The 13099-nt window shown below is 39.3% G+C and overlaps 1 protein-coding gene across 1 annotated transcript in view; it reads left to right on the forward strand.

Moving 5' to 3' along the window:
• The window catches only part of LOC122564619 (xenotropic and polytropic retrovirus receptor 1 homolog), an 84318-nt gene that overhangs the window by 17783 nt on the left and 53436 nt on the right, over positions 1-13099 (forward strand). The window contains exon 2 of the mRNA XM_043719709.1: positions 5100-5151. Coding sequence (XP_043575644.1) covers positions 5100-5151 — 52 coding nt within the window. The remainder of the gene's footprint in view (positions 1-5099; positions 5152-13099) is intronic.

Genomic DNA, 13099 nt, shown 5'->3' on the forward strand with positions numbered 1-13099 from the left:
AGGGTTATAGGATACACCAGGCTTCAGCTATAGGGAGGGACAAAGACATGGTGGCATTTATACATTGAGTTGAGATCTTTAAGTTAGCGATATTGCTGAAAGAGTTTGCACAAAATGAACATGTAAACAGGGCTTAGTGCAAGTTAGGATATCAACAATAGAGTTTTAGATGGACTATGTTTACAAAGGATGGAAGATATGAAGTCAATTAGGAGATACCTATTAAAGACATCCATTAAAAGCTCCTTGTGCTTGGACAATGCATGGAGATTGTGATCCATAACCAAAGTATTTCTTTAAAATTTGAAGCTGGAACATTAATATCAAGCCTCTTCAGTCCTCTATTCTTGCAACTTCGAGGATTCCTAAGTGACAGTGAGCTCAGTGTGTGAACCCAGTTAATGCTGATTGCAGGAAGAGTTATTGAAGCTCTCTGATTTTCTTTCTTACATAGGAATTCATGTATTTCACTTACCCTGCTTTGATTGACACTGAAACCCTGCTATGAATTTAAAGATAGAGGTGGATCTCACATACGTGCTCAAAGTAACACTCAGACTGAAAGATCTTTAAAGTGATAATCTCTATATCTTCCTCATCTCAAGATAATTGAAGATCACTTCCTACTCAATTGTTACATTGATACATGAAATTAGATAGAACAGAAAAACATAAAGTCTAGCTAGTCCATTCATTGCTTTTGCATAGTGCAGGTTTTCTCCCAGCCCTCTTTGTCTAAGCCAATCAACACAACCTTTGGTCCCTCTATCTTGCATGCATCTATTAATTTTCCTTAAAATAATATGCGATTCACTTCAATCACTCATGAATTCCATACCATTCATTCAAATATCCACATAAGTTTCTTCTGAATCCTGTGTTGTACTGTTGCCTCCTAGTATCTTAAAGAGGTAGCAACAGAGATAATGCTCATGTTGTTTTGTGATTTTTTTCCAAAACATATTGGGTTCTGGAGAAGTACCAGAAGATTGGAAAGCTGCTCATGTCACACCCCTATTCAAAAAGGGAGAGAGGCAAAACGTGGGTAATTATTAGCTGATTAGCTGAACATATTTTAGATTAGATTCCCTCTGGTATGGAAAATTACTGGAATCAATTATTAAGGAAGTAATAGCAAAACATTTGGGAAATAATAGCCTAATCAAGCAGAATCAGCATGGCTTCATGGAAGAGCAATCATGTCTGACTAATATAGAGTCATAGAGATCTGGAGAGCACAGAAACAGATCCTTCGGTCCAATTCGTCCATGCCCACCAGATCTCTCAACCCAATCAAGTTCTATCTGCCAGCAGGCGGCCCATATCCCTCCAAACCTTTCCTATTCATATACCCATCCAAATGCCTTTTAAATGTTGCAATTGTACTAGCCTCCACCATGTCCTCTGGCAGCTCATTCCATACAAGTACCACCCTCTGCATGAAAATGTTACCCCCTGAGGTCTCTTTTATCACCCTAAACCTATGCCCTCTAGATCTGGACTTCCCCACATCAGGGAAAAGACTTTGTCTATTTATCCTGTCCATGCCCCTCATGATTTTATGAACCTCTATAAGACCACCCCTCAGTCACGAATGCTCCAGGGAAAACAGCCCAAGCCTATTCAACCTCTCCCTATAGCTCAAATCCTCCAACCCAGGCAACATCCTTGCAAATCTTTTCTGAACCCTTTCAAGTTTCACAACATCCTTCCGATAGGAAGGGCACCAGATTTGCATGCAATATTCCAAAAGTGGACGAACCAATGTCTTCTACAGTCTCAACATGACCTCCCAACTCCTGTACTCAATACAGGAATTGGGAGGTCATGTTGCGGCTGTATAAGACACATATTAGCATTTTTTGGAGAGTTCACAACTCAGAATGGAGAGAGGTGAAGCAGTAGATGAGTTGCATTTGGGTTTATAGAAGGCATTTGACAAGGTTACTTCAAAAAAGGTTAAGTTATAAGATAAAAGCCCACAGTGTTGGAGGTGGTATATTGGCGTGGTTAGAGAATTGGCTAATAGGCAGGAAACAGTGAGTGGGGATAATAGGTTCTTTTTCAGCTTGATGACCCGTGATCAGTGAGGCTCCACGGGGATTGGTGCTGGCATCGCAATTGGTTACAATAGATATTAATGACTTGGAGGAAGGAAGCAAATGTACTGTGGTCAAGGCAGGTTCTGAGTGGATACACACAGTTTACAGAGAGATATTGATAGTTTAAGTAAATGGGCACATGGTGTGGAAAAATGTGAAGTTGTTCATTTTGCAAGGGAGAACAAAAGAACAGAGTATTATTTAAAAGGAGAGGAACTGCAGAAAGCTGCAACACCAAAGGGACTTGAGCACGAAACACAGTAAATGAGCATCCAGGTACAGCAACTAATCAGGAAGGCTAATTGAATTCTTGGCCCTTGTCTCAAGTGGGTTGGGGTATAACAGCATGGAAGTCTTACTGCAACTGTACAAGGTGCTGATGAGACCACATCTGGAGTCCCATGAGCTGTGAGTTTTTGTTTCTCTTATTTAAGATATCATTTCATTAAGGCGGGTTCAGAGACAGTTCACTAGGATGATCCCTGAAATGGAGAGGTTGTCTAATGAGCAAAGGTCAAACAACTTGGTATTCCAATCAGAATGAGAATGAGAAGAGTGAGAAATGATTTCAGTGAGGATATAGGATTCTTAAGGAGCTTGATAGGGTAAATGCTGAGGGGATGCCCCCCCTTATGGGACAGTCTCGGACCAAAGGACATCATTTCAGAATAAAGGGGTGCCAATTTAAGACTGAGAGGAGGAGGAATTTCTTCTCTCAGAGAGTTTGGAACTCCTTGTGTGTACGTATGGCTGAGGTAGATAGATTCTTGGTCAGTCAGGGAATCAAGAGTTACGGAGAAAGGGCAGGAAAGTAGGTGTGAGTAAAGTTGGAACAGCCATGACCCCTATTGAATGGCAGAGCAGACTTGAGGGGCCAAATAGCCTACTCCTGTTGCTACGTCTTATGGCCTTATGATCTTATTCATGGCTATACTGTATTCATGATCACTTGTTCTTTTCTGCTGCACAAGTGGAAGCACCTTCTCTGCATCACCCTAACAAACCTTTTCATCACTCTTCAGGTTACCCCTCAGCCTTCTCTTTCCTAGAGAATAGAGTCCCAGTGTGTTACTTAGAGATACTTTAATGCCACATGGACATCAATCCCTCTCAAATTTATACTTTCACCATTGTTATGAATCTTTGGCAACAGACTGTGGATATACAAGGATGTAACATATCATTTGAAAGATGTCTCGGTGGCAGCTACATGTATAGAACATAAACGGCATTTCTGCATTCTGTTATCATTGGTCATAATGACCATGCAGGTAAAGACTTACATTGGATAGTCTGCACATGCTGCGTCCCTAGATACAGTTTTACATGGTTGAGTTGGACCAAAGGGTCTGTTTCTGTGATGGATAACGCTATGACTATAACTCTATGGTAATGAAATGATAAAGGTAGCTTTGCAAGAAAGTAGCTGCAAAGATTACTGCTGATCTAGCTCATAATTTTTCTGGGATTGGACCAACTTGGATGGCAAAAATCACAGATTGATTTAGTTTGGAGATTCCACAAGATCATCTTCTTTGGATTGGTCTTCCAGTTCATTTCTAACCTCATCCTTTTTGAATACCATAGGCTCCCTGAATGTTCATGTGGACCAGCAAACAGGGTTTCAGTTAATTCTTTCATTCATAGGGAACGAAAGAATTCATAGGGTGCCAGCCAACGTCATGCACTGAGATTGAGAGACAATACTGGTTAAACATTGGTTAGACAGAATCCATGCATGTACTTTTCCAGTCAGAGTTTTATTTCAACTCACATCACAACTATTCCTGTTCCACAGTTCCATGTGACCCCAATCATCACTGCCAGATCCTACCAATGAGTTTGATCCCTTAGTCCCAATATTACTCTTTCCACACAGACCAAATATGTTCCCTTTTCAAATTTACATCCAATTTCCTTTTGAAAATTATGATTGAATCTGCTTCCTTCACACCTGCTGTGCATTCTTGACTATAACAACTAGCCACTTGAAATACCTCTCTGCCACCTCCTCCCTTTTAGTTCTTTTGTCAATCACCTTAGAATCTGTGATTTAGAGTTAATAATCTCCCTGCCAATGAGAAAATAGTATCCGCTTATTTATTATTATCAGCACCCTTTACAATCTTGAACATCGTGACTAAATCTGCCTTTAACCTTTCCTGATGGAAATTAAACAATCCCAGTATCCCAACTCCCTCAAAACTTCTTTCACTCCCTCCTAGTTTAATCGGACAGTGCCGTTCTGTTTTCACTCTTATCTTAAATTAATTGGGAAATGAAATTCTGGAATTTTCTTCCAGGCAAGCCCTGTGTGTTTACCTACCCCACAAAGACAGTAGCGGTTCAAGGGTGTGGGTCACCACCACTTTCTCAAGGGTCATTAGGGATGGGCAACAGTAACACATAAAGCTAAGTTTACAAACTCTAGTGTGTTCTGGTTGTAGTATCAGACATTGGCAATGGTGTGGAGTCACAAGTAGATAGTTTTAACCAATGCATTATAACACACCTCTGGAGCAGGTGGGATTTGAATGCATGCCTTCTGTCTCAGAGATAGGGACAATACCACTGCACTAGAAGAGCCCCATTGGAGCAACACATACCATAATGCACATCATGCTGCTAATTTAGCATTATTAGCTTTCAGCATTTTTCACCCAGAGGTTGGAGGGAACTTGGAACACACTGCCTGTAAGGGTGGAAGAGGCAGAAATCCTCATCATACCAAGAAGTATTTAGATGTGTGCTGGTGATGCCAAAACAGACAAAGCTATGGGCCAAATGCTAAAAAATAGAATTAAAACAGTTAGGTGGTTGCTCATGGGATGCAATGGGCTGAAGAGCCTCTTGCTGTGCTGTACATTCCTATGATTTTATGAGTTTCTTCCATTAGGAGACATGAAGAACCACATCACTCTTAAGGTGGAAATACACACACACAATCACGGAATTCACTCTTAACTCTTAATCTGTATTTTTCTTTCCTTTTAACAGGGTCTGAAAAAGATGCTGTACATGGCCCAGAATCAAGCCCCATTGCCAGGAGGTAAGATGGGATTGGTCTTGCTATGTTTGGAACCACAGCTGCCTCTATCACAGATACAGCTTCCCTTAACCTGAAAAGAATATCCTGACTCGCATCTGACATTATGCCAGCTTCTCATCACACTCAGTAACCAGGGCATTAATATTTAATGCTGAAATATGATTTAATTTATATATAATGAAAGAGGTTTTAGCTTCAAGGTAGTTCCAAAAACAAGACAGATGTTAGACTTCAGTATGAATCAGAAGTTCTTTTCCTTCATATAGTTTTGGCATAGAAATGCATACGATTCTCTGAGATGTCTAGGTCCCAAACTCTTACTGAACCCCTCACCTCTCTCCTCTTTGAAAGACACTCCTTAAAACCTAGCTTTTAGACAAAAATGTTGATTACCTATCCTAATTCTTTCGCTTGCTGTCAAACGTTTGCCTGAATATGAGCCTGTGGACCTTTCTTTACTCCCATTAATTGTGCTAAATAAATGCCAATTGCTTTGTTCACTTTACTTTGACTTTTAATCGTGGTGATAAAATACAGGTCAGTGATGAATAATTAATCTTCTGAATGTGTCCCCATCAGGCAATGGCGATGCTCGAGGATTTAATTAATAATCACCTTCTACGCTGGTTGAAATATGAAATCATTCTTTCGCATCAATAATTTAACAAGGCAAAATGTTGTTCCACTGTTTGCAATTACAATTTCAGACATCCTGGCACAACTGCAGAAAGGATATTTAAAAGCCGACTATGCCTTGCTAGATCTGCACTTCTGTAAAAGAGTTTGGATTGTAAGGAACATTAATTAAAAGAGTGCTGAAACATTAAAGTTCAGTACAAGACATGAACATGCATTTTGTAAAGAAATTCTAGGAGGAAATACTTCAGAAAAAGAATGAAACTGGGGTTCTGACGCATTGTGATTTTATTCTGTAAAATGAGTTTGCTAAATATCTACAAGGGGGGAGATCTTACACATATTACACTGCATTATTTTTCATTCATGTATTTACAATGAAACTGCTGCATTCATTAGTATCTGAGACATCTTGTCAAAAGCAAGCCTTTAGATGGCAGCAGTAAGCAACCTGAGATGTAGTACCAACAGATATCAACACCAGATTGTGTTTTTCAATGGCCATCTGTTGACTTCACTGCATGTACAGCACTAAAATCACAACCCTATTCGTATGTATCAATCAGTCTTGAAGTAAGTGTGCCATTGTAGGATCCCATTCAATCAGCATTCTAAGGATTGCCATCATAGTGAAAGCACCTCTAGGGAGCAGTGATCATAATATGATTAAATTTCACATACAGTTTCGGGGAGAGAAAAGTGGGTCTAAAATTAGTATAAATTTAAATAAGGCCATGAAAGCAGAGCTAGAATAAGGGAACTGTTAATTTATGTTGAGGGAGAGGCAAATAGAAACACAATGGTGGACACATAAGAGGATAACACATAGAATAGATTCAAGCGGGAAAGAAAATATCCAAAGATTTACTATCTGTGGTTAATTATAAAAGTTAAACATAGTATTCAACTTAAAGAACAAATATATAATTACATAATGTGGAAGCGGGCCATCCAGCCCATCAAGTTCACACTGATCCTCTGGGGAACATCCCACATAGACCCATCCCATCCCTATACTTCCCTTGGCTCATTCACCTAGCCTGCCCACTATGGGCAATTTAGCATGGCCAATCCATTTAATCTGTACATCTTTGGATTGTGAGAGGAAACCTACAGAGACATAGGGTGGACATGCAAACTCCACACAGAGAGTCACCCAAGGATGGAATTGAACACAGGTCTTTGACACTGTGAGGCAGCAATGCTAACCACTGAGTAACCATGCAACCTATGAAAAGATGGGTGGCAAGTCAGAAGTTTGGCCAGAATATAAATAATGGTAAAGAATGACTAAAAGATTAATAAGGATGAAAAAAATTAAAATACAAGTGCAAGCTAGCTACAATTATAATTCCAGATATTAAGACTTTCTATAAATACTTTAAAAAGAGAGTTAACAAGCATTGATCTAATAGGAAATTAGTCTAGGGAATTAATAATGGAAAATAACAAGATGGCAGATGAATTGAACCAATATTTTGTGCTGGTCTTCCCTAAAGAGGATTCAAGTAACTACCCAGAAACAGCTGTCAGTCAGGAATTGGAAGAAATGAACTCCAGGAAATTATTAGCACAAGGGAAGAAGTACTTTGCAAATTGTTAGAACTGCTGGTCAATAAATCCCTGAATGCAGATAGCTTTCTCACTAGGATTTTAAAAGAAGTGGCTAGTGAGGTTGTTGATACATTAGTTTAATTGTTCAAAATTGCCTAGATTCAGTGAAGGTTCAATTAGACTGAAAAGGAACAAATGTAATTCCTTTATGTAAAAGGGAAGAAGACTGAAACAGGAAACTATAGACCAGTTGATTTAACATCTGTCATCAAGAAAATATTAGATGCTATTATTAAGAATGTCATAACAGGGCACTGTTAATTAATTCAATGCAAGCAGACAGTCAATATGGCTTTGTGAAAGGGAAATAATGTTTAGCCAATTTATTGGAGTCATTTGAAGAAGTAACATGCACTATGAATAAAGGAGAACCCATGGATGTAACGTAATTAATGTTTTCAGAAGCATTTGATAAGATGACACGTCAAACATTGTTGCAGAAAATAAAAGCTCTTTATGTAAGGGATAACATATTGGCACAGATTGTTGATTGGCTAGCTAACAGCAAACAGAAGTTGACATAAATAGTTTATTTTTCAGGTTGGCATGATATAATGAATGGCATGCCAGAGAGCTCAGTGCTGAGGCCTCAAGTTTGAAAGTTGAAATGGTGTGGATCAAGGAATGGAAGGCTAAATGTGTTGCTCACACAAAAATAGGCAGAAAAGTTATGAAAAGGCCCATAAGGAGGCAGCAGGTTAACTGAGTGGGAAAGATGTGGCAAATTGAGTAGAACGTGGGTAAATGTGAAATGTTCCAATTTGAATCGGTGAACAAAGACAAAGCAAATTATCACAGTAGTGAGAGCTTGCAAAGCTCTGAGATGTAGCAGGACCAGGGACCAAGTGCATGAAGTGCAAAAGGTTAAGACAAACGTACAGCAAGTAATTAATGTTTTCATTTTGTGCAAGGGGAATTGAATACAAAAGTAAGGAGGTTATGCTTTTGTTATTGAGTGCATTGATAAGATGCAGAATCTGGAGCACTGTGTACAATGTTGGCTTTTCTGATTAAAGAGGGAGGTAAATACATTGAACATCGTTTCAAAGAAGGTTTACTGGACTAATACCTGGAATGGGTGGGTTGTCACATGAGAACAAGGTAGATTTGTATCCCCTTGAGTTTAGCAGAGTAGTATAGATCACTTGATTACAACATACAAAATTCTGAACAGACTTGACAATTTGGATGTTTCCTCAGTTGGGAGAATCTAGAACTGGAGGTGACTTTAAAAATTAGGGGCTGCCATTTAAGACAATATTTTTCTCAGAAGTTTGAGTCTTTGGAATTCTCATCCTCGAAAGGCAGTGTTGAGAGAATCTTTGAATATTCTTAAAGCAAACCTAAATAGATTAATGAGAAGCAAAGGGCTAAACAGTTATCAGGGGAGGCTAGTATTTGAGGTTGAGGTTAAAATCAAATTAGACATGGTCTTATTGTTTGTTATATACAGTCACCTTGAGTATTAGCTCAGGAAATCAATTCTCATGATTTCAGTGCTTTTAAAACCACAGTATGAAAGCATCCCATGTGTACAATATCAAAGAGCACAATGTGAGGGTTGCTGATGACAAATACTGATGTGTTATGTACTCACCACCAAACATGATGTAATATTGGTAGAGTTTAATCCAGTGTGAGAAAGATTGTAGAAGCAGAAAGTCAAATCACAGTACTGACCGAGAATGAAGCTAGCTAGTAACACAAGGAATGGCACGGTGGCTCAGTGGTTAGCACTGCTACTTCACAGCGCCAGGGACCCAGGTTCGATTCCAGCCTCAGGTGACTGTCGGTGTGGAGTCTGTACATTCTCCCTGTGTCTGTGTGGGTTTCCTCTCATAGACCAAAGGTGTGTGGGTAAAGTGGATTGGCCATGTACATTGTCCAGGGATGCGCAGGCTAGGTGGATTAGCTCCAAATAATACAGGGTTACTGAGATATTATAGGGAGTTGATGCTCAGTCATGGTGGGATGCTGTTTGGAGAGTTAGTGTGGGCTGGATGGCCTGCTTCCACAATGTAGAGATTCTATGAAAAGGCTGAAGATTGGAACTGGAACCTTTCAAGGTGGATCTCAAATCTCAGATGAAAAGTAGGAAATTGTGAGGGCAATTCTCCAAACTCTTCTGACTTTGCTTTGCCCTTGTCCAGTTAGCAGTGGTGGAATGAGGCAATTTGTAGGAATAAGTATGTAAGGGAGACAGCAAAATAGAATGATATGTAAAATGAAAGGGTATGAGGAGTTTTGTGTAAAACATAAACATTAACACACACTAATCGTGTTAAATATGTATTACTTCCTATGTAATTCCACGTAACTGTTTCCTGTGGATTCATAAACTTGACCCTACATTATGATGCAATTAAGATTTAATGCTGCAATCAAATGTAGATGAACTTAACTACATAGATTCCTCTGAAATGTCTAAGCTATTATACTTTAATTTAAAGTATTGAGCCAATTTCTAAATACAGAAACATTGTATTGGTGAAGGCACAAGTCGCTTCCTAATCCCTGACCTTGCTGCTTTAGCACCAACACAATGTGTAACTCAGTACAGTGAAAAGGATTCTGAACCTTAAAGAACCAGCCTTGCCTGGTTATGTTAACACGCTCGTTAATTTTCACTTTGTAACACAAGCCTGACATTACTTCCCTGGCAGTGAACCAATTAAAGCCTCACAACATCTTACACTTTGCTGTTGTGTTACTTGATTCTTCGACATCTCATTCTCACAGGTTCAAGACAGTTCCTTTCTACTGCCAGCCATCCAAATAATCCAGCTGTTTGCTGTGTGGAAATGTGCCCTTAACCTTGTACACTTCCTTCTCCCTAAACTGATGAAACTGCATTGAGGGCTGTGTTAACTCATTAACACTTGACAAATTACAAAGACTTGAATTTACGTAGCTTTAAGTTTTCAGGATCACATCAAAATGCTTCCCAGCTAAAGAAATATTTTTGAATTGTTCCCATTGTTGTCATATAGGAAGCATAATACTCTCCCCTTGCCCGGATGAGTGCAGCTCCAACAACACTCAAGAAGCTTGACACCATCCAGGACAAAGCAGCTGCTTGATTGGCACCACACCCACAAACATCCACTCCCTCCCCCACTGACTCTCAGTAGCAACAGTGTGTACTATCTACAAGATACACTGCAGAAGTTCACCAAAGGTTCTCAGGCAGCCCCTTCCAAACCCACGGCCCCTTCCATCTAGACCAATAGGGCAGCAGATAAGTGGGAACACCTTCAAGTTCCCCTCCTAGCCACATATCATCCTGACTTGGAAATATATCGTAGAAAAGCTCTGGTCTCAGCCCTGCCACTCTGCCGCCATCTTGGAGTTGGCGTTGTGAATTGATTCCTGACTGGTTACGTTTGCTGGCTCACTCCCAGGCTATTTATATGCCTACACACCTTCACATCCATTTTTAACCTGACTTTGATTCTTGTTATCAATTTGTCATCATCATCCACGATCATTTCGCAGGCTGATTTTAGGCCCAGTCACTTGACTGGTTTTTTTGCTTCTAACTCATAAACCTAGTCCCTTCTTCTGTTTAATTAACACAGATGATAGCACATTAGCCTTGGCAGAGATGATACCAACAAACTATTGGTATCATCTCTGCCAATCATTTCTTGGACAATCTGCTCCAACACATTATCAATACTTTTACTTTAGATAAAGATAAAGTCAGTGTTGTCCCACTCTCTTATTAGAGACAGAGAGAGACAAACAGTGGTGAGTTTAACCTGAGGGTCACCACACCTCAGGCAAGTGGTGAGGTTGAGAAGGTGGTAACCTCAGTTGATACAGGAGGTAAAGCTATGCTATCAGTATCAGTCTGCATTGCAAACCTACCATCCATTCAACTGAACCACCCAACCAGGAGAAAGTGAGGACTGCAGATGTTAGAGATCAGAGTTGAAAAGTGTGGTGCTGGAAAAGCACAGCAGGTCAGGCAGCATCGAGGAGCAGGAAAATCGACATTTCAGGCATAAACCTGATGAAGCAACACACTTTTTGACTCTAAACCAACCAACCCCCAACTTGAGGTATTAAATCCTGCTTGTGGTCCTTTTAGATATTTCAATCAACTACAGCTTAGAGTAAACAGTGACAGTGACTTTAACACATAAGATTCTAAGGCGTTTTGACAGGTTAGACATGGAGAGGATTTTTTTTTCTGGAAGAATCTAGAATAAGGGGTTACTGATTAAACATCGGGGTCACCCATTTATAACATAGATGAGGCAAATCTCTAAGAAAATTATGAGTCTTTAAAACTCTCTTCCTGAAAAGGCTCATAGAACTCCTGCAGTGTGGAAACAGGCCATTTAGCCCAACAAATTCACACCGACCCTCCGAAGAGTATCCCACCCAGACCAATTCCCCTACCCTATTACTCTATATTTCCCCTGACTAATGCACCTAACCCTACACATCCCTGAACACTATGGGCAATTTAGAATGGCCAATTCACCTAGCCTGCACATCTTTGGTCTGTGGAAGGTGATGAAAGCAGAATATTTTAAAATAGTTTTAAGGCTGAGGTGGGTAGATTCTTGTTAAGCAAGGGGGTGAAAGGTTATCAGGGGTTAGACAGGGATGTGGATTTGAAGTTACAATCACATCAGCCATAATCTCTTTAAATGTCAAAGTTAAAAATCACACAACACCAGGTTCGAGTCCAACAGGTTTAATTGGAAGCACTGCTCCTTCATCAGGTGGTTGATGATCAGATCACCTAATGAAGGAGCAGCGCTCTGAAAGCTAGCACTTCCAATTAAATCTGTTGGATTATAACATGGTGTTGTGTGATTTTTAACTTTGTACACCCCAGTCCAACACCGGCATCTCCAAATCATGTTTAAATGTCAAGGAAGCCTTAAGGGGTTAAATGTCCTACTCCCTATTCCTTGTTCATACGTTTAATCAGCTCTTCAATTTCTTAATGTAAAACTTTGAAAAGACACTGAATAGATTAAAACTGGGCTTTCTTGAAGTTAAATTTTACTTGTCCTTTTTATTGCCTTGGGATATTTTAAACTCTGCTGTCTGCTGTAAGCTAGAAAATCATTTCTGTACAACATAACTGAAGAACCTCAACTAGAATTCCAAAAATGAAAACAAAATTAAATGATGTCTTCACATTCAACATCACCAAGTTTAGCAACATTTTAATAAATAAATAGTCAAGTAGGCATTAAAATATGATGTTGAATTATTCAAGAATTAATGGTGTAGAGGATTAATCATTTGTTGTTTGATAAACTTTGGAAAGTTGGAGGCAGTCCCCACAACAGCAGTTTCAGACTTGCCAAAGAAGCAGTGATTTGGAAGAATGTGATTTGATATAAAATCAAACTTTACTGTGTAATTGAAATTCTGTAAGTCTTCAAATTCCTTTCTCTTAAAAAAGAACATATTAAATTTAACGTGACATAATGATGTGGCTGATACATACTAGTAGAATTAAAATCACAGATATGATTGCCGAGTTGAATACTTGGATTCTGTCAAATACATTTCACCCTAAACTCATGGATTTCCAATTTTCACAAAGTAATTTTCAAAATTTCTCTAATTTTGACAAATGGAGACTTTCACTGTTTAGCTGTAAAGAACTGGCATCCTGAGCAAATGCAAATCTGATTAAACAGACCCATATTCGTTGGAATAAGAGGGC

This window comes from Chiloscyllium plagiosum, chromosome 30 (assembly GCF_004010195.1).
Source record: "Chiloscyllium plagiosum isolate BGI_BamShark_2017 chromosome 30, ASM401019v2, whole genome shotgun sequence".
In the NCBI taxonomy this organism is placed as follows: Eukaryota; Metazoa; Chordata; class Chondrichthyes; order Orectolobiformes; family Hemiscylliidae; genus Chiloscyllium; species Chiloscyllium plagiosum.